The sequence below is a fragment of the Macaca mulatta genome, chromosome 10, assembly GCF_049350105.2.
Source record: "Macaca mulatta isolate MMU2019108-1 chromosome 10, T2T-MMU8v2.0, whole genome shotgun sequence".
Taxonomy (NCBI): Eukaryota; Metazoa; Chordata; class Mammalia; order Primates; family Cercopithecidae; genus Macaca; species Macaca mulatta.
Window position 1 is genome coordinate 64,310,468 of NC_133415.1, and position 26,710 is coordinate 64,337,177.

The 26,710-nt window shown below is 45.7% G+C and overlaps 1 protein-coding gene across 4 annotated transcripts in view; it reads right to left on the reverse strand.

Moving 5' to 3' along the window:
• Positions 1-1,517: 1,517 nt before the first annotated feature.
• SLC24A3 (solute carrier family 24 member 3) overlaps positions 1,518-26,710 on the reverse strand; it is a 503,439-nt gene continuing 478,246 nt past the window's right edge. For all 4 annotated transcript variants that reach the window (XM_077951123.1, XM_077951122.1, XM_015149569.3 and 1 more), the window contains 2 exons: positions 6,832-6,897; positions 1,518-3,421 (listed from right to left, as the gene is read on the reverse strand). In XM_077951123.1, coding sequence (XP_077807249.1) covers positions 3,272-3,421; positions 6,832-6,897 — 216 coding nt within the window. In that variant the 3' untranslated portion in view covers positions 1,518-3,271. The remainder of the gene's footprint in view (positions 3,422-6,831; positions 6,898-26,710) is intronic.

The following is a 26,710-nucleotide window of genomic DNA, read 5'->3' on the forward strand; positions in this document are numbered from 1 at the left end:
GTAGAAGGGGCAGACGCTATCTTTCCACTGTGCATGGAAATATTCCCTTGCTGTGACCTCTCTGTGTATCTGAGGCCACTTGAGGGCTTCAGTGACTCCTCCTGGTAGTGACTCTCAGCAAGGTGGGAAAAGAATCTCCAGGAACAGAGGGTCTTCTCCAGGTGCCAGCTGGTGAGGCCACTAGGATGCACTCAGGAGGAAGTGTGAGCCCCAGTGCCCATCTTCCCTTGGCCAAGGCCAGGGAGACGTCCCACTTGTGCACGGCTGCAGCCTGGGGAGTTCAGCCTGCTCAGAAAATTGCCATGAGGGTTTCTCTAGTAGACATGGTCAGGTTTGGGGATATTGACCTATCCCAGCCCCATCTTAAATCCCAGCTCAGCAGAAGCCATGACAAGAGCAATCTGGCATCACTGTACAGCCGGCTCATTTCAAACCCCATTCTCAACTCACGACCTGAATCAGCTGTGCACGCCTCAGATCTAGGCAGAAATAGGCTAAATTCTCATTTCAGAAGGGAAACCCCCACAGTTCCTGGGCTGGCAATCATTATGCATGGAAACATGAAAACTCTACGTAGTCCCAGAATTCTCACTTTGAGAAATTCAGCCATGAATTGCAGTTTCTAAAGATTTCACAGAAAACGTATTTTTTTTTTTTAAATCAAACTTCTGACTAAATGTCTTTGCTTAATGTTAAAAGTGAAACTAATTAAGACTAGTCTAACAAGATACTTAACATGAAAGTATCTAATGCTTTGTGGGCACTGATCAGCATAATGAAAATACCCTGCCCTGTGTCCAAGGTATATTTGTAAAATACACAAATGTAGTAATAAAACATTTGAAGATAGAAGCACTGAAAACATGCTAAGTACCTAGTATTCCTCCCACCCCAGGAATATATATTTTTCAACAGTTAAAAAAAGGTGGTGCTGTGGATTCGTGGTTATTTTTCTTCTGCCTCTTATAAACGAATTTGCTGCATTTCTGGTGGAAGCTTAGCTGTCTGTGTTTACTAATTTAGATCTGGGTAGTTATTTCTTGAGCATCACCCAGCATCAGAACACGGCTTATTACAACTATGTTATTGTCACTTTTAAGGAATCAGCTTTGGAGAAATCCTAATTTTCACAATTAAGAACTACTAAAATCAGACAGAATGGAGAACTTGGCCACTCCAGAATGTCATTGTCAGTCCTGTGATGCTCCTTCTCTCATGTTCAACGGAAACAATGAATTCCTAACTAATGTATTCTAGGACAGGTGGAGTTCTAGAATTCTATGACAGGATGATAGGCCTAAAGTCCCTTCAAGATTTACAGGAGACCCACAGCTGGCCACTTCATTCTCATAATCTGCCACACATACGCCAGCTTTCCAGGTGAAGCAACGCAGAAACAGCAGGTGGCAAATACCTGGACACATAGTGACTGCAAACATTTTACCTTGCATCCATTCTCCTCAACGAAAAACACACAGCCTTCCAGGGGAGAAAGTAATGCACTCTGCTCTGGGAAGGATAGAGAACAGAGAAGTTTATTTTACACTATCCGTCCAAGAAAACAATCGCCATAAACCAGTGCAAAATGTGCAACAGAATCAATAAGTGTGTCTTAGCTCTGAGAGCCCAAATTGGTGATTTCTTCTCCTGTTCCTCAGTTGGGCACGTGCCCCGTTCGTTAATGCTGGCTCGCATCATAGACAGAAACATTCAACCAATTTGTAGCAGGTTATTTTTTACAAATTCATACCAGAATGTGTACAAGGGACAGGGAAAACCATACCGAATGAATGATAAGTGATCAGTGCTTAAAGTAAATACAAGGGACAGCACGGGCAAGAATCCACAGTTTCAATAAATACAAGTGAACAAGCATGGGTGTGTCTTGACTGGGTGGAATTAGTCTGCGTAATAATTCAGCATCATACAAAATCTAGCAGGGCTGTTGAGCGGTGATTGGCAAAAACGTTCACAATAACTTACGCCCTTGAGCGAGTCTGCATGTAACACATTCTGTGGTTTCAAAGGTGTCAGTTCTCTGTTTTCTTCTTCCCTGGCCATCCCTCCAGGAAGGGAGGGGTGCAGCTGGGCCGGCTTGGCGGAGGCGCCCCGTGAGGAAGGACGTTTGCCCAAGAGCCAGCGGTCAGGGTCCAGTGTACTCAATACCAAGTGGCAAACTGGGACTTAATTGACGACGTCTGTGCAAAGTGCGCTTCTCTCCATTTTCCAAGAAACCAGTGTCTGTAACTCCTGCATGAAAAGCAGTGGTGGCCTCTGGGTCACTCCCTGTCACCCCAAATGCCAAACAACAAGAGCGCATCTCAGGGACTCACAAGTCGGGGAAGCTTCTGTTGTTGACTGCCTGGTACCTCATGGATGGGTAGTTTAACTGGGGCCCCCTTGTCCAAGGCAGGCTAGAACTATTGCTTGAAAACTAGAAAGAACCTAGTGAGAAAGAGATGGTGATGATAGACATGAGGGAAGTTGTCTTCTTCCTCCAAAACCTTGTGCCCCCCAACCCCAGGGGACGCCCATAAGACTTTAGCGAGGCGTCCTTGGCTATAAAATGTCATGCATTTGTTCTCGGTGGCCTTGCTCAGTGGCTCCTCTAAAAAGCTCTACATCCATGCATACTCCAACACGTCTGGGACGCAGGCCCAGACAACACGGCAGGTGCAACCTTTGGGTCACTGATTAATCCGGAGCCCAGTGGAAGAAGATGCAAGAGAAGTTCTTGATCTCTGGAAGAAAAGGAGTAAAAGGGGAAGGCCCCCAAAAGAAAACAATCCCCCCAAATCCAGTAACCTAGGCATCATCTCCAAACCAAACAAAATCCCAAACACTCTGTAATCAACAGGCCCCCTCCTCTCTATTTCTTCAACAGTCTCAGGTCACAAATTAGGTGAGTCTTCCATCAAATAACTTAAAAAAGGAGGAGGGATTGGAATCAGTGTTGCCTGGCTCAGGCCAGTTAGCAGCCAGTTTTTCTAGAATCTCAGTCACTGTTCCAAAATGGAGCTGGAAAAGTCACGTGGATGTTGGATGTCTTCACACGGAGGAGGCAGGAAAGGGTGGGTGGGCATGACCCTAGGATTGGGGAAGTGACGATGGGGCAGGGGAGAGCCTGGGCCACCAAAACAGGAGTGGAGGCCTGAGGACAGCACAGGAGAGACGAACGCCGTGGCCCCAGGGTCCTGTGTGACTCGGGGTGCGGCCAGGTCTCGTATTGCACAGAAAAGAAGGAGCTGAGCCTCTGCGGGCACCCAGCGGCTCAGTGGTCCCCGCACATGGGCAGGTTCACGAAGGTGAACACGTTGAACTCAGTCATGATGGAGAAGCACAGGAACACGCCATACAGGAGGAGGCACCCACAGCCCAGCTTCTTGTCCAGCTGCCACTTGTTCAGGTGGACACCGAACACCTGCAGGGCACAGAACAGGTTCAGAGGGCACCAGGAGGAGGCAGCAGCCTCTGGGGGGTTGGTAGGGGAACCCAGGGGACCCAGGGAACCCAGGGAAGGGCTGCTGTCTGTGGGCCTCGGGCAAGGTTCTGATCCTCTTTGAGCCTGCAAAATCCACCTCTCGTCTTCGACTGTGGGAGGTGAAAACATCAACATCAGGAATAAAGGAAGCCAGAAGCTGCTGGTTGTAGAAAAATAACTAAAACAAATGGCAGGACTCACAAGCACATCCCAGCAGCCAACCCTCTTCCATGGAGCTCCAACACCACACGCCTGTGGGCCCTTCATCTGTTCTGGGCCTTCCCCATCTTGCTCTAAGCAGACCCCTGCTCCCCTGGGCACACTGATCCCTCAGTCCTCAGGCGGCGGCGGCTGCATCTCTTCCATGGCTGTTCTGGAGGTGAGGAAGTTGCTCCCTCCCCACAGCTCCTCACGGCTGCTTCCAGACCATTTTCCTTCTCTCCTCCCTAAAAACACTGAGCCTGGAATCTTGGTTCTTCCCACAGTTCCTCTTGGTTCCTCCTGTTGCAGCCAACAATGTAACCCCGGCCACTGCCCATCCTTGAAGCTTTCTGCCCCAGCTCTTGCCAATCTCCTCTGTACTCCTGCTGACTTTCTCTGTGATTTCAATGCCCCCGGAGGGGAGAGGGTCTTTCCAACACCCTGCCCCATCAAGTCCTCATCCTTCATCTGGCCTCAGCCACTCACACCCACCAGCCCATGTGCTACCCAAATATAAATGAAATAAAATTAAAACACAGCTCCACATTTCAAGTGCTACAGCCAACCGTAGCCGGTGGTACTGTCCAGCCCAGGTGCAGGCCATTTCACTGCAGAAAGGTCTGCTGGGTGGCACTGGGGCCTAGATGTTGCTATTGGCACTGACAGAAGCATCTGTGTTATCTTAGCGTCACACATCCCACTTTCTGACTCCAATCTCTTCCTTTCTAGTTTACTCCTCCCGATTCCCCAGCTCCCACAACTCTGCAAATGCCCATAGTCCACACCTCATTGATACCATCACTTCTGTAGGCTTCACCCACTTTGCCCCTTTCCTTCTCTCCTTCCTCTGCTTCAATTCCACCCACACTCGCTAGAGTCACTCTGGGGCATCCACCCTGATTCCCTGGCCTCTCTCTTGCTCGGTTGTCCTTGCTTGGCTAAGCCACAGCCCTCCAGTTCAAGTCAGGTCCCAATCTGGTTCATGCCGCGTCCGTGCAGCTGACCATCAGGGCTGGAGGAAGTCGGCCAGCCATGCTGATGGGTCTTATTTTAAAAATCGAGACCACTGACATTAAGTGGGTCATTCATGCTTTTCAGCAGGCATCTCATCCTTCCCTAGTCCCTTGTCTCTCCCTTCCCCAGATGGCTACTTCACACCTCTCCCCTCTCTTCCAATCTCCAACACTCGCTTCCCCATCCTCACTTATCCCCATGGCACAGAGCTCCCAACCCCACCTCCCTGCCTTCTCTCCTGGCAGTGAGCTCAACTCCACCCTGCATGCCCCAGATCCCATCTCCCACACTGCTTAAGGACCTGGTTCCAGCAACTCCCTCTCTTGCCGGCCACATGCCCCAGCTCCATCCCTGGGTTATTCTAATTGGCATACAAAGATTCTGTTGTCTCACTCATCTTAAAATAACACTTTTTTCTGAATTTCCATTTTTCCCCTTTCTTTACAGTCAGATAACATGAAAGAGTCGTGAATGTCTGCTCACAGTCTCCAATCTCACTCCTTCCATTCTTTATTAACTTATTCCACTCAACTGCACAGCACTACCCTCTCATTAGCACCAACGGTTTTGCATTGCTAACTCCAATGACCAGTGCTCAGGGCTCCTCTCCCTGACTCAGCCGATAGCTCCCTCCACCTGGAAAACCCTCCAGTAGGTGGCTTCCAGGACCCCGCACTCTCCTGGTTTTATTCCTGCATCTCCAAACTGTTCCTTCTCTGTTTCTTTTGGTGTTTCTTCCTTATCGGCCTGACCTGTGAGTGTCAGACTGCCTCAACACTGAGATCTTGGGCCTCTTCTCTCTTTTGTGTGCACTCACTCCCTTGGTGATCTCTCCCAACTGCAGGGCTTTAAATACCGTCTACACTATGGTGTCTCCAGACTGAACATCTCTCGTGAACTTAGGCTTATATTTCCAATGGCTTTCTTGACCTCTTCCCCTGGATGTCAAACAGGCATTGCAAACCTAAGATGTTTAAAATTGCTTTTCCTCCCCCAAACTTGCCTCTCTTCAGCATTTTGGCAACCTCATTTTGACAGCCCAGTTAGTGGTTAGCCAGGTCTCCTGTAGATGGTATAACTATAGCATAGCCTAAAAAGTCACACGGTAGCTATGAGTGTGCACCCTGGTGTCAGCTGGCTTGTTCCTCCATTCACTCGGTGTCAATAAAAATGAGTCAATTAGTTTCTCTAGGCCTCAGTCGCTCATCTGTATAATAGGCTGACATTAGTGACACCTCATGGGGGGCATGATGAGCTCCAAATGGGAAAATATGTATACAAAACATTAAGTATACGGTGTTGGCTACTACAACTGTCACCACTCCACAACATAGAAGAACTGCAGGACCTCCTAAACCATAAGAGCACGAATGATGTAGATTTTCACTTTTGCATAAGGCAGTATTTGCTTTGGTGAAATCTTGACATTCAATTCACACCCTGATCCTATAAACTACTTATCTTGCTTCCTGCCTGTCCTTCTGAATTCCCATTCTCTGGCATATTTATGCTAACAACATGCCAGGTGTAACTCAATGACTACTTCCTTGAAAAATTAAGAAAAAAACATATTGTGTCTCAATGCTTATTAATGCCAACAGCATATTTGTATGTTAATGGATGCTTCATGTGGATGAGTCTATGCGTTGGTGTGAACTTGTTCCAAACACATCAGTTGAATTGGGAATATTAAAGTACACAAGTGGGCGTAATGGCTGAGACAGCAGTGGAATGGCCTCAAAATGTACTGTCAATAAAATATATTTTTAGTTTCCAAGTATTAGTCAAATTCATGGATTCATGCGGAAACCTGGAACAATCAATGAATTGGAATCTACCTTTCCAAGACTAGAATTGCAGACAAAGTGGGATCTTCTCTTTGCATTTGGGAAAACAGTATGTGTTCTACTTAAGATAGGGTCATGCCTTTGAGAGGAAGGCCGGCTTCTTTCAGAAACGGAGAAGGTGTTCTAGTGGGTTGCTAGGACTCACTTCTAAAAGAAAGAGCCAGGAGATGGGACACGGTGGTTGCTTGTCTCCAGTCACCAGGAGGCCAAGCTCATCCGGTCTCCAAAGGACCCAAGGGGAGGAAAGGACAGGCAAACACAAGTACGAGGAGAGAGCTGCCAACTTACCGTGACAAAAACAGAGGCCAGGAGCAAGCCCACAGAGTAGATCAGCCCCCTGCTATTCAGCCGGATCTGTAAGAGAGGGTTAGAGTTAGGCTTCTGACAAGCTAGGCTTCCAAAGCAGAGTTAGGCTTTGGAAAGGGCATCTGCCCACACAACTCTGAGTAGCAGTGATTCCACGTCTCCCCTCTAGAATGAAAAACCAACAGACAGCTTCCGCAGCCAGCTCCGCAGCTTACACTTGAGACGTGTGCTCTTCTGGAAACCCAAGGCTTGTCTTTGTCTTGTCCACTCTCAGTCCCATCCTGGCCTTACCCTCAACAGCAGGGTCCTGGCTGGAGTGCCCCACGGCCACCTGAACTCTCCATCTGGGACTGAGAGATTCTTGTGGCCCACAACATATCCCTGTCCACATGTTCCTTTACCTCCGGGGAACTTTTGCTGTCTCAAACCCGTACTGCTTTTAGTATGGATTTCATGACATGGGCAATGGAAAAATATGAATAAACTTTTCATCTCTTTTGCACCAAAATGTCTCTGTCCTTACCCTAACTTGATGGGAAGAAGTGGAGGAGGGTCGCTGTTGTGGGCAAACAAAACAGAAGAAAAAGTTAAAATTCCATTTCTGATGTTAGTAAAGGGATTTTGAGAGGTTTGTTTTTCACACAGTGGGGAAAACAGCCAATGAAGGGAAAGAGAGAAACGTATTTGGAGTTCCTTCTTTTTTTTTTTTGAGACACAGTTTCACTTTGTTACCCAAGCTGGGGTGCAGAGGTGTGATCTTGGTTCACTACAGCCTCAACCTCCCAGCCACAAGTGATCCTCCCACCTCAGCCTCCTGAGGACTACAGGCACACACCATCGCACCTGGCTAATTTTTGATTTTTTGGTAGAGGCTAGGTCTCACTATGTTGCCCAGGCTGGTCTTGAGCTCCTGGAAGCAAGTGATCCTCCCACCTTGGCCTCTCAAAGTGCCCATTACAAGCATCCCAAAGTGCTCTCAAAGTTTCCAGCCTTGGAGTTTCTATAGAATAGCACTGACCAGCAGAACTTTTTGTGGTGATGGAAAGGTTCTATATCTGTGCTCTCCAACATGGGAGCCAGTGGCTGTTGGGCATTTGAAATGTGGCTCATGCAACTGAAAAAAAAAAAAAAAAGCAGTTTTAATCTCATCCTTAACCAAATTTACATTTAAAGAGCCACATGTGACTGTGGCTACAATATCAAGCAGAGCAGGTAGAGAGTACTGGAGTGCTGACTTCGCCGACAAAGGTCAAATAGTTTCTTTCATGATGTAGAGAAGACACTGCTTCTGCCTTTGACCAAAGTCACGAGGCCGGCTGCCCCAAAAGAGAAGAGATTCCTTAGAGCAGTGGTTCTCAGAGGGTGCTTTTGGGGCCAGCAGCAGCAGCAGCATGCGGGAACTTGCTAGAAATGCAGGATCTCAGGCCCCACTCAGAACTCCTGAATCAGAAACCCTGGGGCAGGGCCCATGAATCTGTGTTTTAACTCCAGGTGATTCTGATGCACAGGAAAGTTTAAGAACCACTGATTTAGAGAAAGTATAAAGCTCAGATCCACTTCTTCTGGTCTCCAAGGGTTCTGGGGAAGGGATCTTGATATTCATCTTCCACATGCTCTCTTGGAAATGCTTGTGTGCATTCAGGTTTGAGGACGACAGGCCCCAATCAATGTACACTATCCTGCAGGGAGTGAAAAGCTTCTCTGTGTTCATGGGAAGGGAAAGTGAGGCTGGCTGATTTCTGCATTGTTTTCGTTAAACAACTAAGTGGTGATTATTGAGTAAGAGTGGTTCTGGGCCCTTCTGACACGGTTTAAGGTACCTTGTGCCATAACAGCACCAGTTCAGTACTGGTGTGTGCATACCGGAAGGTGTCTCCATAAGTGGGTGTGTCAGGTTTATTTTCTGACAGGACAGAAAATATGGACACACCATATGCCCTAAACAGCCAACCCTTTCTGTGAAGATGTGACTTAGGGATGTCCTGTCACGGAGGGATTGAGCTGGACTCTTTCTCCAGTGATCTGCAATCCCTGCGAGTCAACCATTGGCTGGCCCCCAGCTGGAATATGCTTCCCTGCCACCAAATGCCTTCCTGAGAATAAGGAAAGGCTCAGATCATAGCTCTATGACACCAGAGCAGTGGCTTAACCTGGTTAATTCAGTGTGGAAAAATGGCAGATTGGCCCCATCGCAGTCCAGCTGGTGGCTTAACTTCATGCACACACTCAACCTGACTGTGGGTAGACTGTCCTACTTTCATCAGCTGGGTTGGTGTAAAGAGGCTGACACACAGGACTGCGTCACAAATGTGTTGTATTGAAGGAGATTTTCTTCCTCCAAGTATTCTGTCCACACTGACTATGATAATCCCCTGTGTTCTGGTCACTGTTGAAGGGGAGAGGTGGGCTCCTCACAGCAAGATGGCAACCCCTAGGAGAGAGGAAGAGGCTCTTGGAGCTATCCTCAGTCACCCTTGGGTAGATGTGAAACTGTAGATAAACACTCAGGAATCCTTTTGAGCTCTTAACTTTCAGCACTGCACACACAGATGCCTTCTATGAGGGGCAATGCATTTCCAGCACGGCTTGCCCTCTGAGCTCCAGGGTCAAATCCTTGTCAGCAACAAGAACTTAGTAAAGTGATTTCATGCCCTTAAGAAACCAAGAGAGCGAAGCTCCTAGCAGGAAAATTCTCTTTGGTCAAACATTTTCAAAAGGAATCCTGTTAAACCAAAGTTTTTCAACTTTACTCTTCCTGTGTTCACATGAAATCTCGAACAGTGTGGCTGAAATTCTAAATTTGGCTCCAGAGGCCAAAGGCAACTCACTATTTTGTGGAGTTTCTATGTGTTTTTAACTTCTCACCTTTTTCTCTATAGCCTTCCTTTGGTCATGAACTGCTACACGCACCCAGGAGTGTATTTTTGTGTTTTCATTGTGAGAGACCTGGGCTCTCAAAGCCTATATTTACTCCTTGCTGTCTGACCCTTGTACTTCCACAAGGATGTGACAGGCAGGAATGAGGGCTCCTTCAGCTGCCTTCTGGCCCAGCTCAAACATCTCCCGGCTGCTGCAGCTATGGATGGTTTGGGGCAGGAGTCATGGCCTCTTTTTGTTTTTTTTAGAGACTGGGTCTCATTGTGTTGTCCAGGCTGGAGTGCAGAGGTGAAATCACAGCTCACTATAGCTTTGAACTGTGCCCAAGTGATCCTCCCGCCTCAGCCTCCCAAGTAGCTGGGACTATAGGCACACACCACTACGCCCAGTTCATTTGTTGTTGTTGTTGTTGTTGTTTGTAAAGATAGGATCTTGCTACGTTGCTCAGGCTGGTCTCAAACTCCTGGCCTCAAGCAATCCTCCAGCATTGGCCTCCCAAAGTGCTGGGATTACAAGCATGAGCCACTGCATCCGGCTCCAGCCTGTCTTTGTAAACACAATTTTATTGGGACTCAGTTCATTCATTTATGTGTCATCAATGGCTATTTTCACATGACAGCAGCTGAGCTGAGTGGTTTTGATGGAGACGGTATGATCCACAGGGCTTAAAATATTTCCTCTCTGGCCCCTTATAGAAAATGTTTGCAACCCTCTGATTTAAGGCATGGACTCCGGAGCTAACTTCCTGGGTTTTGAATCTCTGCTTGGTCACTCACTTGCTGTATCATCGTGGACGGGTAACTGAACTTCCCTAAGCCCCAGTCTTTCAAAGTGTAAATGGGGATAATACAGTTCCTGCTTGGTCGGTGCTTATGAAGTTGAACTGAATTAATCCATGTTAAAATGGTTGAAGAGGGCCTGGGGTAAAATACATTCTCAGTAACTGGGGGCTGGGTCCACTTCCTTGCACCCGAGGCTGCTTCTTTTCTAAACCTATCACTGAAAAATAGCTTACTAGATTGCAGACACTGCAAGGGTAGGAACCACGTCTGACTTTACCCTCCACCTGGCACAGGGCTGGGCACAGACCACGTGCTTAAAACATAATTGATGAATGAATAATACATGTCCATGAGATCTCATTTTGAATATGCATTATAAGGAGGCCAGTGTTCTGTGGGGCAGCGGGGACTGGTCAGAGTGAGGTTGGAAGCAGAGAGACCCCAGATGCCATTCCCTGGATAATGTTCCAGAAGCAATGTGGTCTCTGCCCAATGTTCTTTCTCTCCCTTCCCCACTTTACTTAATTTATTTTGAGTCTATGTAGTGTTTTTAAACCCAGCATGCTGCTATGAAAGTTCTCAAGCATTCAGGAAAGTTGCAAGAATTATACCATCCTTTTTTTTTTTTTTTTTTTTTTTTTTTTTTTTTTTTTGAGACGGAGTCTTGCTCTGTCCCCCAGGCTGGAGTGCAGTGGCCAGATCTCAGCTCACTGCAAGCTCCGCCTCCCGGGTTTACGCCATTCTCCTGCCTCAGCCTCCCGAGTAGCTGGGACTACAGGCGCCTGCCACCTCGCCCGGCTAAGTTTTTGTATTTTTAGTAGAGACGGGGTTTCACCGTGTTAGCCAGGATGGTCTCGATCTCCTGACCTCGTGATCCGCCCGTCTCGGCCTCCCAAAGTGCTGGGATTACAGGCTTGAGCCACCGCGCCCGGCCATCTTTTTTTTTTTTTTTTAAAAAGCAGGGCATGTCCACATGTGCTTGTGGGGACTTCAAAGTAAACTGCAGAGACCAGGCCATTTCACCCCTGAGCACTCCTGTCTGCATCTCATTAAGTAGAGTTCATTCACAGTCCATGGGTCTTTTATTCTTAGATGCCATTTTTATATAGTAAAATTCCCACAACAAAACTGTACCATTCAACAGGTTCTGAGAAATGCATACACCCATGCAACCCAAACTCTACCATGACACAGAACACTTCCGTCATTCCAGAAAGTTCTCGGGTGCCCTCCCGCAAACTTCGCCCGAGGCAGGCACTGCCCTGTTTCTCCACCACAGGGCAGTTCAGCCTGTCCTAGAGCTTCATAGCAACGGAATCCTGCAGCGTGGACTCTTTTATGTCCGCATCATTTTAAAAGACTCTTTCAATATTTTCATTGCATCAACAGCTCATTTATTTTTACAGCAGTGTAAATATGCCATGGTGTGTTTAATTATGCTCCTGTTGATGGACATCTCGGCTGCTTCCAATTTTGGGCTATTAATGTATATTACTTTTATAACTCAAAAACAAAATGAAAAGAGGCCTGTAGGGCTCCTCCTTCCTGACAGGCTAGCCATTAAGGAAGATGCGAGGAGGGTCAGGAGCTCTGTTAAGGACCTCATGTCACTATCTCACATCCTTGCACCCCTTCTCTGTAGTTGGCACTTTAAGCACACTCCTGAACCCTCTTTGAGACTTTCGGTCTAGCTAGGTGGGGGTCTCACCTCCTTCCCACCTCTACCCTGCTCATCCCGCCCTAAGTCCTTTTGCCTCTTCCAAGTTCACCATTGTCCATATGGTGCTGATGTCATCCTGCTTGTGCTTGGGTTGGGGCACGTTCTTACCAGACCAGCAGGTCCAAATGATCAGAAGGCGGATGCCTGGCCTGTGAGTTTTTCCTCACTCTAGCACCTAATTTCCTCACCCCTCCAGTCCCTGGCTCCACATACTGTATGTTTAAATGAGCATCTGGGCCAGGTATGGTAACTTATGCCTGTAATTCTAGCACTTTGGGAAGGTGTCGTGGGTGGATTGCCTGAATCTAGGAGTTAAAGACCAGCCTGGGCAACATAGCAAGATCCCATCTCTACAAAAAAATAAAAATAAAAATTAGCCAATTCTGTTGGCATGTGCCTGTAGTCCCAGTCACTCGAAAGACTGAGGTGGGAGGATCACTTGAGCTGGGGAGGTCGAGGCTACAGTGAGCTGTGATCCCACCACTGCACTCCAGCCTGGGTGACAGAGCAAAACCCTTTCCAAAACAAACAAAAAAAATGAGCATCTGCTGCCAGGCGCGGTAGCTCACACCTGCAACCCCAGCACTTTGGGAAGCCAAGGCGGGCGGATCATGAGGTCAAGAGATCGAGACATTCCTGGCCAACATGGTGAAAACCTGTCTCTACTCAAAATACAAAAATTAGCTGGGCATGGTGGTGCATACCTGTAATTCCAGCTACTTGGGAGGCTGAGGCAGGAGAATTGCTTGAACCTTGGGGAGGCGGAGGTTGCAGTGAGCCGAGATCACACCACTGCACTCCAGCCTGGCGACAGAGTGAAACTCTTGTCAAAAAAAAAAAAAAAAAAGCATTTGCTGGTGATTCTTAGCATGCGTGTGTGTATATGTGCATGTGTTTGCATGTGAGCATGCACATGTGTGCATTTCCCTGTACATGTTTGCATGTATGTGTGTACGTTTGCCTGTGTATGTTTGCATGTGTGGATGTGTGTGCTTGCTTGCATGTATGCATATGTGTGGCATGTTTGCATGTATGCATGCATGTGTGCACGTTTGCATGTGCTTGCATATGTGTATACACGCATTTGCCTGCATGTGTTTGCATGTGTGCATGTGTGTGCGTTTGCCTGCGTGTCTGCATGTGTGTGTGTTTGCCTGCGTGTGTCTGCATGTGTGTGCGTTTGCCTGCGTGTGTCTGCATGTGTGTGTGTGCGTTTGCCTGTGTGTGTCTGCATGTGTGTGTGTGCATTTGCCTGTGTGTTTGCATGTGTGGATGCATGTGTGTGTGCGTTTGCCAGCATGTGTTTGCATGTGTGCGTATGTGTGTGTGCCTTTGCCTATGTGTGTATGCATGTGTGTGGCATGTTTGCATGTATGCATGCATGTGTGCACGTTTGCATGTGCTTGCATGTGTGTGTACATGCATTTGCCTGCATGTGTTTGCATGTGTGCATGTGTGTGCATTTGCCTGCCTGCGTGTCTGCATGTGTGTGCGTTTGCCTGCATGTGTCTGCATGTGTCTGCATGTGTGTGCGTTTGCCTGCGTGTGTCTGCGTGTGTGTGTGCGTTTGCCTGTGTGTGTCTGCATGTGTGTGTGTGTGCGGTTTGCCTGTGTGTTTGCATGTGTGGATGCGTGTGTGTGTGCGTTTGCCAGCATGTGTTTGCATGTGTGCGTATGTGTGTGTGCCTTTGCCTGCGTGTGTATGCACGTGTGCATGCATGTGCATACTGGGAGGCAGTGAGGCTGCACAGCAAAGGGCAAGAGTGGAGAGTTGATTGGGAGACAGGCCATGGTGAGAGTTGGCTTTAAGCTGATCTCTGCAAGTAACAAAGCAAGAGGCACCAAATTGTTTTTTAATTGAGGCATAATTTGCATAGAGTAAAATGCACAAATCTTAAGTGTTCTTACTACTGGATGAGTTTTGACAAATGCATATACTCATGTAACCCACACTTCAACAAAAATATAAAACATTTTCATCATCCCAGTAACTTTTCCTGAAGGCAGCAAAACACTTTCTTGAGGCATGCTAAGCCAAATGATATCACCAAACCCTTCTCATCCGTGAATGACCTTTGGAAAGGCCTGCACAGTGTTGAACTAGATCATCTCCCTCCTCCCTGCCTCACAGACACAAGGAACATTAAGTGCCAGTGCAGAAAATCTTCAAGGCAATACTGATCTGAGAGCATGTGAGGCACATCTTGGATTGTTCAGTCTTGACATTTAATGCTGTTTTCATTGCTTGCCTTAAGAAGCATGCATTTTCATTCTCTAATTCCCTCTTGGCAGTTGTTGTGGAGGAAACAGGAGGGTGGCTATTTCCAAAGTCAACAGGAATTTAGCCCACAGTGCATGTATATTTTTTAGTACGGATGCAGACACAGATACTCATTCATACCAAGTTTCATGCATACTTGCTGTTCATAAAATAGTTCTTTGAACCCTATTACCTTTGGAGAGCCCATACCCCCACCCTAAAAGATTCTGATTTCCCCAGTACTACAGTTTAAAATCTCTCTATGGCTTGTGGTCAGCTCGACCCAACCAACAAATTCTTTTAGGAAAAATAAGAAGCCCCGGCATTTTTCCTAATTTATTTCTAACTTGGAACATATGTGGCATGTCATTTCACATTTTCTTATTTGGGTAGTTTTACACTTGTTTGGGTGTAGTTTCCAAATGGACGTTCCCAGCTGTGGCTTTACATTGTATAATATCACTGGGTGGGAATCTCTTTGTTTGAACAATTAAATGAGGTAAGACAGTGACCAAGCCCACAGAAAAGAAGCAATTTCATGACAGTTGCATCCCTAAGTCCTTTAGTCATTTAGTACCACAGTGCGTTTACTTCTAGTGGCCACTCATGAAGTATGCAGAGTGAGTTTTGTTCTCCACATTTGAAAGATGAGACAACTGAGGCTCAGAGAGGTTAAACCACTTTGTCAAGTTTATGAAGTTGGTGAGGGGTCAGGTCTGCACTTAGAGTTGGGCTTTGCACCCTAAATTCTCAATTTTGTTATACTCTGCCAGGCACAGCAGAAATCCAGGGTATAGCCTCCCTTTACCCTCTAAGAGCCCTCAGAAGTGCATCTGGACCTTTCCTGCCTAGCAAATTTTTTTTTTTTTTTTTTGAGATGAAGTCTTGCTGTGTCACCCAGGCTGGAGTGCAGTGGCATGATCTCAGCTCACTGCAACCTCCTCCTCCTGGGTTCAAGTGATTCTCCTGTCGCAGCCCCCCAAGTAGCCTCCCAAGTAGCTGGGACTATAGGTGTGTGCCACCGCACTTGGCTAATTTTTGTATTTTTAGTAGGACAGGGTTTTACCATGTCTGCCTACCATGTTTGTAAGAGTCCTGAATGAACTTTAAGAATCACAGATGCCCCTGTAGCAGTTGCCATCAGTACTCACCCACATCCCCCCATCTCCCTGAGGTGCCATTTTGGTGGGTGCCAGCTGCCTCCCAACAGCCATTCCTGCCTCCGTGCCTAGGACTTTCTCCTGAACCACAGAAGTGCCAAGAAACGAGCAATCCTAGAAGCTGTTCTCAGCCAATGACTCTGAGGAGTGGGTGCAAGCTCCTTTGCCTCTCGGATGGAGTCATTCTGAGACAGAAGCTGTCCCCTGTTTCCCAGACTCCCACTGTGGGAGTCAGCCCTGGGTGCCCACTGTGGTAGTAGTCTTGCTAGAACAGTTGCTGTGAGCTGCCTTCCCTCCTTCTCTCTCTCCACTGTCATACTGCTCCCCCTCAATAAACTCTTTACCCTGGACCCTCATCTTAGAAATGAATAGTTTCTGAGGGACCTAAACTGTGATGAACAAAGAGACTGATTCGGCTTTCTAGGTAAGCCCTTCCACAGTAGGATCTGGAAGAACCCTTCCTTCCCCCGGGCATCACCTAATTTTCCTGACATAGAGCCTGAAACTCAATGGTCAATATTAAGGGAATTGGGTGGTGATACTTTTGCTCCCAGGAGCTATGCTTGAATAACCTTGAGAGGCCTCATTCATTAAGACATCATACACAATCCCCAAGTTACCTATCTAGTTCCTGTGGGGATAGTTTGTAGAAGACCCTAGCAGTGGCCTTCTGACATGGTCCTGTTTCTGTGGTGTAAATACTGCCATCACGGCTGATTTCAGACTACCAATGTGGCATCACCGGAGGAAGCTACGAAGAGTTGCACATGATCGCTTCTCTGGAGGCTGTATGAGTTGGCTCCAGCACCCTACTGTCCCTGGGGGCGAGGGAAGGAATTTGCAGAAAAGGGAAGGCTGGTTCTAGCAGAGGGAGCAGTGTCCTGGTGCTGGGAGCCTGAATTGGGAATGGTTGCCATACAAGGTGAGAATGAAAGACGTGGGAGATATCCAGAACTAATGGGTTCATTGATTCATTCCACAGAAAGCCCTCTGCTAGGTGTTAAGGAGCACGAGTTGAGTCAGATACAGTTCCTGCCCTCAGGGAGTTAAGGGGGAGGCACACACATCACAGAATATACCCCCATGCTGTCATACAGGTACTAAATTTGGCGGAGGGTAGGCTTCTTGGAGGAGGTGATGGTTGGTTGAAAGTGCTGGCCTTAGAAGAAGGACCTTGGACAAGATCTGATATACTTGGTTGCTCCAACCTCCTTATAACTTTCTTCTGGCTCTGTGGCCCCCTTTCTTCTGATTCTCCACATCTCTGGCTGGCCCTTCCTCAGTCTCCTTCAGTGAATGTTTGTTTCTTCCCCCATCCAACATCACAACATGTTCTAGGCCCTCTCCTCTATCTACACTTACCTTCTTACTTTGTTACTTGCAATTAATGCTCTTGACTCCCAAGTTCTTATCTGCAACCAAGACCTTGCCTCTGAACTTCAGACTCATCATTTCCACTACCTGCTTGACATCTCCATTCCGATGACCCGCAAACATATCAAACTTTATTTGTCCTAAATGGAACATTTGGTATTTCACCTTAAATGTGTTCCTCATCTCCCAGCTTGTCTCCCCATCTCCATGAATGGCACCACAATACCCTTAGTTGCCCAAGCAAAGAATCATATGTTACTTATGATTCTTCTTCTTACCCTCTCCATACATCTGTCAGAAAACCTTATTAATTCTCCCTTAAAAAGAATCTATTTTTGTCATCAGCTCCTTGACCTGTCTCCCCTCATCCACTCTTGCCTCCTGTGCATTTACAAACAGCATTGAATGGAATCTTAAAATGTAAAGTGAATCATGCCCTTGCCTTGCTAAAATCCTCAATCGTAGTTATAATAGCACCCGGAAATTTTGCAATAGTTTACAAAATCCTTGCCTCTCCCGACTCACCTCCGCATGAACAGCTGTTTAGGGGCTAAAGTTAAACCAATTACCAGGTCCTGTTATTTTTTTCTGTAGTCTCTTGCTTAGCTTTCCACTGATCTCCAGTATTACAGCTACTGTGGAGGCAGAGCAAACTGCTGGTCTCACTTCCTCTCCCCATAATAGGTTTTATATCCACACACTTTCCATAACCTCATGGTGGGTGGATGCATTTTTTCTGCTTCCTGATTTGGGGCTTGGCTGTGTGATACTCTTTGGCCAATGGTGTTAGCTGACCTGATATGAGCCTGAATCCAAAATGTGTTTCCGAAGCTGGGTGCGTCTTCTTGTGCTCTTGCTTTGAGAAGAGCAAAACAGGATGTGTCTTCTTTGAGACACATCATGAGAAGACTGTCTTGAGAAGCCAGTGGTCCAAAGAGAATGAGAGGCACATGGAGCAGACTCATATGAAGCCTGCAGCCAAGCCCAGACCAGCCACACACTTGTCAGCCACAAAGGTATGACTGAGAAATATACGCTAATGGATGCCTGCCTTTTGTTACTTAGCATATGGAGTAACCATAGCTAACAGATACAACTATCCTAATCCAATCACCCTATTTTCTCTTTCCTGCAAATGCCTTATAACTGATCTTGTTGCCATCAGTCTCATCAGGCTCTAATGCTTTCTCTATGGAATTGTCAGAATCTCCTTTCTAAAAGGCACACATGACTATACCTCTCCTTCTCATGTACCCTTCATTCTTTCCATTACCATGGCCTTTACCATGCAGCTTCTCTCTGTCTCTAGTTTCATTTCTGCCACTTTGTTTCAACTCTCCAACTCCTCACCCCTCCCGTACTCCCCCCAGCCACAGAAGCAGCCCTTGGGTCCTTCAGTGCAACAAGTTTTCCCATATCTTGGTGTTCTACAAGCTCTTATTTCTGTTTGGAAAAAAAATTTCTCATCTCTCTTCACCTGCTTGTCCTGATAATCTTGGATTCTCAGAATAACTGTCATTTCCACCCCAGCATTCCAGATCCCCTGATCGCTGCCATACACTGCCTAAACTTCTGTATAAGCAGCCCTTAGGAAAGCAGGCATCATATCTTGTTTTGGAATTGCTTATGCAATTCTCTCCTTCCATAGCTGTATGTCCAGGAGCATAGGCTTCTGCCTGTCTTGCTTACTGCACCATCTCCAGTGGTTACTAGTGGAGTACACAGAAGGCACTCAATTAATGCTTGGTCAAAGAAAGAATAAACCAGGCAGACAGTGTGGGGCGAGAATATTTCTGGACAGCTCTTCTCTTTGTCTCTGTTGTTTCTGGACTCTGGTGGTCTTGCTTGGAGACAGAGAGACAGACACCCTCCCTCCATTGCATCTCAGATTTATTTTACATTTCTAAGCCCTAGCTTGGAAGTATGTGCTTTGCCCTGGCTTCCTGGAGCCTGCATGAGACTTTCTCAGCTCTCTTAAAGCTTGTGGAACAGACGTTCATCACCATAATGGAACAAGAAGTGCTCATTTTCCAAGCTTTGACTTTTAGAAAGATTTCTTACTTTGGGCACTTAGGTAACTAGCTGCTTTCTGAGCAAGCCACAAGGTGCTAAGAAATGTCAAAATCTGTAAAACTGCATTCATCCTTCCCTGCCAAATGCTTAAACCTAATGCCATGCACAAAACAGCTGTCTGGATGGTAATTATCAGATAATTATGACTTGGAAATCCCATCTAGATGAGATGGAAAAATTGCTTCAAAATTGTTGGCAGGTCCCTTGTGAGGTTAGGAGAGGCCATTAAACCCACAGTGGCTGCTCAGTTCTGATGTCAGAGATGCAGAAAGATGTCATGCGGTCACTACCATGCTACATGAAAGGAGGCTTTCGAGTGTCTTTTTGGAAATAAAGCCTCTCCTAGGAAAAGCTTGTGGTGGAGAAGAGGGCAGATCAAAATGCTCTCAGCAAATAAGCCCTAGATCTGCTTTTCCATGAACCTGGGATTATTTTTCCAAATAACTTCTGCATTTCGGTATGAGTTTCATGGTGATGTCCCCCCACCCTGCCCAGTGTGGCTGAGCATGAGGAATTGGCCACTTGAAGGCACCCAAAGAGAGCCAGGGAGGGACCAGGGACTGAACAAAGGATCCAGAGCAGTTCCTCCAACCATCAGACAGAAACTCCCTGTAAAAATATCATTTACCATGGCCCAGGGCAGCAATGAGGGCAGCCCCCATGATGCCTGTTGGTACTTTTGGGATAGAAAACTGGGGATCAGAATTTGCTCCCCTTCTAGCTGCTCGCTTCTTTATATGAAGTTGAAGAGGCCACCTAAGCATTAATAAGCAGACCCCGCCCTGTCTTTTAGCAAAGATTCCAACTCAGGGATGGATCTGGTCTGAAATGTCTCCTCTGAGCCCAGAGTTGTGCAAGGGTGACCGCTGTGGCATGATTTGCTTTGGCAGTAGTTGTCAGTGCTTTGAGGAAAGCACTCCTCTCTGCCTCTTTCTGGCTGTGTGATTTAACCTCTGCCACTTGGTTTCCTAATCTGCAGAACTGAGGTAAGAACTAGATTGGATTTAGCATGAAACCTGAGCCCTGTGGCCAGTCTTGGTGGCCCAGTATGACCCCTGCCCACCTTACTCCACACTAACCCTGCCCAGCATGCCTCCCGTTCTAGGACACATCCTGCCTCAATGCCTTTGCAAGTACAGTTCCTTCTCAGAATGTTCCCCTGCTCTCCACACACCCCTCTCTTCCCGTGGCTGGCTCTTGTCATTCATGACTCCACACAGAACTTAATCTCCTGTTCAATAAATACAGAGTGACACCTGCACCTCACTCTCTAAAACATCACTTCATTTCATCATCTGCATAAGGCTTTTGTCCTCTGAAGTTAGTGCAATCAGGCATTTGCTCATGTATGTATTGTCTATCCTTTCCCACTCAATGTATACTCTAAGAGGAAAGGTCCTGTCTACCTTACTCACTTCTGAATCCCTATTGCCTTGACAAGTTCCTGGCATATAGTGGGTGCATAATAAGCCCTGGTTGAAAGAATAATCATTTCCTTATATAGGCGTTGGAAGGATTTGATGAGACCATGCGAACAGTGTCCCTACAGTGCCCAGTGCAGACTAGATGCTCAGTGAATTCTAGCTATTCTTTTTGCTGTTGTGCTTGCCCCCTGCTCTCTTCTCAAATCATCCTACTGCTTTGTTCTTCTTTGCTCACACATGTTCCTCCATCCATCTATCCATCTATCCATCCATCCATTTCTCCATCCATTCATCCATCTCTCCATCTATCCATCCATCCATCCATCCATCCATCCATCCATCCATCCATCCAATATTTTTGGAATATGTTACAAGTGCCAGGCACTGAGCTAGGCATAGAGGAAATAAAAAATGCATAAGATGAGCACAGTTCTTGTCTTCAGGGAGGTCACTTCTCCAGGTGGAGACTCAGCTCAAGGGGTAAAGGTAAGCACTCTGATGAGAACTGCTGAACACAGGCATGACACCTGGTCCAGGCTTGGGAAATCCCAGTTCAACATCTGTATTGATACCTGAAGGATGAGCTAGAGAAAAAAAGAAGCCCCTGGTGGGGGGCCCCTGTAACCACGTGGTCTGAGTTCAGACAGCCATTTTCTGGGACCCCCAGCCTCCAAGAAAACCAAAAGGCATAGTTTGGTTGGGCCAAATACTGTTACTATTTTGACCTAACATTATTAGTCAAAGAAGCATAGTCTGTACAAGCAAAAGCTTCTGGAAAATTTAAGTCTACCTCTCTGTAGGCTAGTTCCTTAACTATTTTTGATGAAATATTTCACTCTGAAATAGATCATACACTTGATGCTTATCCTAGAGGGTATGAGATACAACTTAACTTTTGCTTGAATGACTCAGGATCACCACCATTAATATAAATTATTTAACTGGGCTGACACATGGCAAAGATCTCAGGAGCTATCGATGTACAAAGGGATTGCTTGCTGCTGCAATTGAAAAAATAAAATTTATTCTCTATTTAAACAAACAAAATGTCCTTCTATTGTGTGGGCGGCAAGCCACCCAGGTGCCAAGGCAAGAGACCGAGGGCACGAGCTGTTCCAGTATAATAAAATATATAAAATAAGAATAGTTATACTAGATATAGATAATAGATACGATTATATATGAATATCATTCATCATTAGTTTGTAGCAATTACTCTTTATTCCAATATTATAATAATCCCCACTCTATAATCATAACCTAGGAAAAACCGGGCCATTACAGAGATAGGAGCTGAAGGGACATAGTGAGAAGTGACCAGAAGGTAAGAGTGCAAGCCTTGTGTTATGCCCGGACACGGCCACCAGAGGGCTCCTTGGTCTAGCGGTAACACCAGCGTCTGGGAAGACACCTGTTGCCAAGCGGACGGGGGTCTAGTGCTAGCGTCAGTGTCAAGGGAAAACACCCGCTACTTAGCAAAGCGGGAAAGGGAGTCTCCCTTTCCCCGGAGGAGTTTAGAAAAGACTCTACTCCTCTACCTCTCGCGGAGGGCCTGACATCATTCAGGCCCACTCGCAGTTATCTGGAGGCCTAACTGTCTCCCTGTGATGCTGTGCTTCAGTAGTCACACTCCTAGTCCGCTTTCATGTTCCATCCTGTACACCTGGCTCTGCCTTTTAGATAACAGTAGCAAAATGAGTGAAAGTACTAAAAGTCTCTGATATGCAGAAATAATGGTGTAAGCTGTCTCTCTCCTTCTGCCGCGGCTGCCAGGCAGGGAAGGGCCCCTTGTTGAGTGGGCATGTGACCCACATGACCTTATCTATCACTGGAGATGGCTCACACTCCTTACCCTGCCCCTTTGTCTTGTATCCAATAAATATCAGTGCTGTTTGGCATTCGGGGCCACTACTGGTCTCCATGTCTTGGTGGTTGCGGTCCCCTGGGCCCAGCTGTCTTTTCTTTTATCTCTTTGTCTTGTGTCTTTATTTCTACAATCTCTCTTCTCCACACATGGGGAGAAAAACCCACCAACCCTGTGGGGTTGGACCCTACATATGTGTAAGATGGATATTGGTGGCAGACACGAAGTGGATGAGGCCTTAAACTCAGACTCTAACAGCAGAGAGAGATGTGGTAAATAACTGTGAAACAAGGAGGAACGTGGATGGGTCAACAGGGATGTGGAAAGAGATTATGTGCAGTGTGAGGATGCATTTGGGGAGAGCTTATAAGGATTAGGATTTAGGATGTGGGGAGCATTTGGGGTTCTTCTGTTCATAGGGATTCTTCCCTTATTAAATGCCCTCTCAAGGAAAGAGAGCAAACTACTTGAATAAAAGAAGAAAGCAAAATATTAAAGCATGCCACTAGGATCTGGGGCTGATTTTATGACTCTCACCTCCCTGATTCAGTTCACCAGGTTAATCTGTCCCTGTTTGTTGTTCATTTACATTTTAGTCTTGACTCAGGATAAAAACTTTTCCAAATAGTGGAAGTTAGCATTACTTATGAAATGCAACATTCACAGCTTTAACCAAATCATGGCTTTCTAGTAGTTCCTAGGTTGTGATTATTACTGAAAAATAGGCTAACCAGAAATTTTTCCATTGAATTTTTAAAGCTCAAAATGAAATCTCCTTTTCAACAGAGGGTGCTGAAACAACTATATATCCATGTGCCAAATAATAAAATTGAATCCCTACCTCATACCATATATCAAATGGAATCTCCTTGACTTCCCTGGAGTTCATAAACTGTTTATTGATTATATTACTGATTTTTTACTTTCAAGAGAGTGGTCTACATTGGATATTTGTATCCCCAGAATAAAACGATCTTTTTTGTTTGTTTGTTTTTTGCACTGATTACAGAAACAGCAGCATTTGGATGGAAACACAACATGACACACCTTTCTCTACAGTCTTCCTAACCAAGTCTCCCCCAAGAGGACTCTTGTGTGTGTCATGGCTATTGATCATAACAAGCCAGAGTGGTTTCTGCTCCTGCATTTCCCCCTTGACTCCAAGGATAAAGTAGATCTTCAATTTCAAGACTTAATGTGGCTCTTGTACAATTCCAGCAGAATGACCACAGTGATCCAATTATGTCATCTTCAGATGAAAAACATGAATTTGGGCCAAACATCCACTAAAGCCTGAATTTTTGTTTTCATGATGTCACCATGTCAGTAGACATTGAGATCTGGAAAGAGTATGCTTTCATAGCTCTGGGAATTACTGATAGAAGAATAACGTTTAATTTGTTTGTTCTCTAAAGAGTATTAGGGGAATGTCAGAAGGAGAGGAAAGGAGGAGAGATCATTAGGGGAATGATTTATGGTGTGCTGAATTGAGTTGGAATTTCAGGCCTGATATCCATGTCTAGTCAGGAAGATTTCAAAGTTGGTAAGATAAACTAGTTTGCTTCTGGGGTGAGTTTTCATTTTGTTTTGAAAGTTTTTGATTTCACCTTCTATGATTGTCCCCTTTAATCAAAGTAAAATAAGAAAAAATATCATGGATCTGAAGGACATTGAAAGTTTCTCATTCTCTGGTCCTGCCTGTCTCTCTCTCACTGGAGAGTCATCCTGGTAAAAATATATAATGCAGGGATGAATTTATCAGGTTGTTTAGAACCCAGTTTTTTCTTCTTCTTTTGGATGTCATTTTTAAACCACTGTCTTCTAGTCCTCAACAGAGGGACACAAAGCAGTTAAAATTGAGATAGGTCTGATTTTTAATTCCTCATAACTTTGATAAGAGGTAAATGGGGAAGTGAAACAAGCTGAGGAATAAACCAGATGGACTGCCAATGAGTTCATCAGACCCCTGTATGCAGCACTCTGAATCTGGCTAAGGAGCATCTTTATTGGCTTCCTTGTCAAGTAAGACCGAGTAGGAACAGAAAGTCACTAAATGTTTTTAAAGAAGTTAGGCTGTGTTAACTGCAAAGCATTTGTTCAGAGCATGATATGCAAGTTTGAGTTCAGAGCTGAACTGCCTGATAACAAGGGAAGACTGCATAACTGAAGAAACCAGTCATCTCCTATCTCCACCCTTTGCTCATGAAACATTTTATCTCATCTTGAAAATAAATGCTGAAATATTTTTTTAAATAAAAATATGTTTTGGGAGGCACCAAATTACAAGGTTATTCATGCCCTCATGTCTCAGCCTGGACCTGAAGTGTCCCTCTAATTCATGAAAGGTAACTTTCACTGCTGGTGAAAGTGAATAGAAAGGCCATGGAAGAGCTAAACATGGATTCCCATTTATTCAACAGGCTTTTCATGGCTTGAGTATGTGCCTGCCCCATACTGTGTGCCATGAAGAAGACAGACAAGTGAAAGGTTCAATGTCAGCCTTCGTGGAGCTTCCTGTGGTCAGGATACGAGGGTGTCATAAAGCTGTCCCAAAACTTCAGGAATGAATCTGGACAAATAACCACATAAAAAATGTTGTCATTCTGGAATGTCAATCTGTCATTCTTTTATGGAACTTTTCCAACACTGAGAAAAATCATCTAAAAAAAACTTGAAATGTAAACTTGAAAAGTATAGATCTATGTACAACTCTAAAACTTATAGATTAATGTACAAAGATGTCTGTGGTGTCACTACTTGAAACAGTGAAAGGTTTGAATCAACATAAGTGTCCAAGATCAGCAGCATGATTATATAAATTCTGGAACATACTGTAATAATAGGTCACCTTGAAGATGATGTTTCCAATTAGATTTTGAGGAAAACATGTTTGATATAACAGGAAGTATAAAAAGCAATGTATAAAATTGGCTTTATAGGATCATCTTAGCTATACAAAGTAACCTAGAGAAAGAAAAATATGCTGAAATGTTAATAGTTATCTATGGATTAGACTCTGGGGGATTGTCATTTAATCCTCTAGAGCTGCAGGGTCCAACAGTCAGCCACAAGCTACATGTGGCTATATGAATTTCAGGCACAACACTAAACTAATTACCTGGATCCTTCTTGCATCCAAGTGGGCACATGTAACTTATGTGGACAGTGGGATGAGAACAGTTGGGACAGATACCACTTCTGGGCCTCATCAGAAAATGATCTACATAATATTCCATGCCCTTGCCTTCTCTGCTTTCTGTGTTGCTATGGGAGAAGGACTTTAAGATGGTAGAACCACTGGATAGACTGTGCCACAAACCCTGAGTTTCTGCTTGGAAGAGCCCATGGGAGCTGCCAGGATGGGAATATCTGCAGTGGAATTTGAGTAAAAAACCAAACCCTTGTTGGGCTACTCCAGTGGAATTTTGGGGTTTTTGGTAACACAGTAGCTAGCAACATTTACTCTGAAAAATAAAACAATACTTTGACCTTCTGTGTGAAAGTTGTTGACACAGCAGGCCTGGTTATCTAATCCTTGCATACCTCCAGGAGAGTCCAGAACCATGGTTGACCTTTGGCCAACCCCTATGAATGTGACCCTTGGGATGTTACAATTGATGACATTGGTTTGCACCCCAGAAGCGATAGGCCATGCTGTACCAACTTGTCAGGATCATTTGGCAAACTGTATAATGTCTACCTGGTATCTATGCTGTGGTTCTGAGATTCAGGCATCACGGCTGTTCGTGCAGCAGAAATGCGCCTACCAGACCAGCCCTCCCCAAAAGCCTCAGCCTCCAGTGGACTTCCCTGGACAGAGACATCTCATGCATGTTCCCTGCAAGGGAGAAAGCACGTTCTGTGTGACTCATTAGGGAAGGAATTAGAGGCCTGCAGCTGACCATGCTGGGCTTCTCCTGATGCATTTCACTTTCCAGCTCCTTTTATCCCATATCCTGTGCTATAATAAACCTTAGCCATGAATGTAATCTGTGAGTACTCCTGAAACACTGAATTAGAGGATGGTCATAGGATGCCCAAAATAACTCCCACATAAGATATTTCTCCAGGAATATAGAGAACATATCATCCAAAATAAGCATATGCTTTCTGCACAGCCCTTATATATCTTACCATCTGTTACTACCATCTGTTGACATTCTATCCTAGACATCAAACTCTTGTGAATTTGGCTGATGTGAGTCAATTCGTAAAAGCCTGATTGCAAAAGTCTCACCCTCTGGGCTGCAGAACTTAGAAGAGTTATTTGGAATTCTGTGACCCCCTGTAGTGGGTGATGCCCTTTCAGTGGCCAACCTGGATGGCA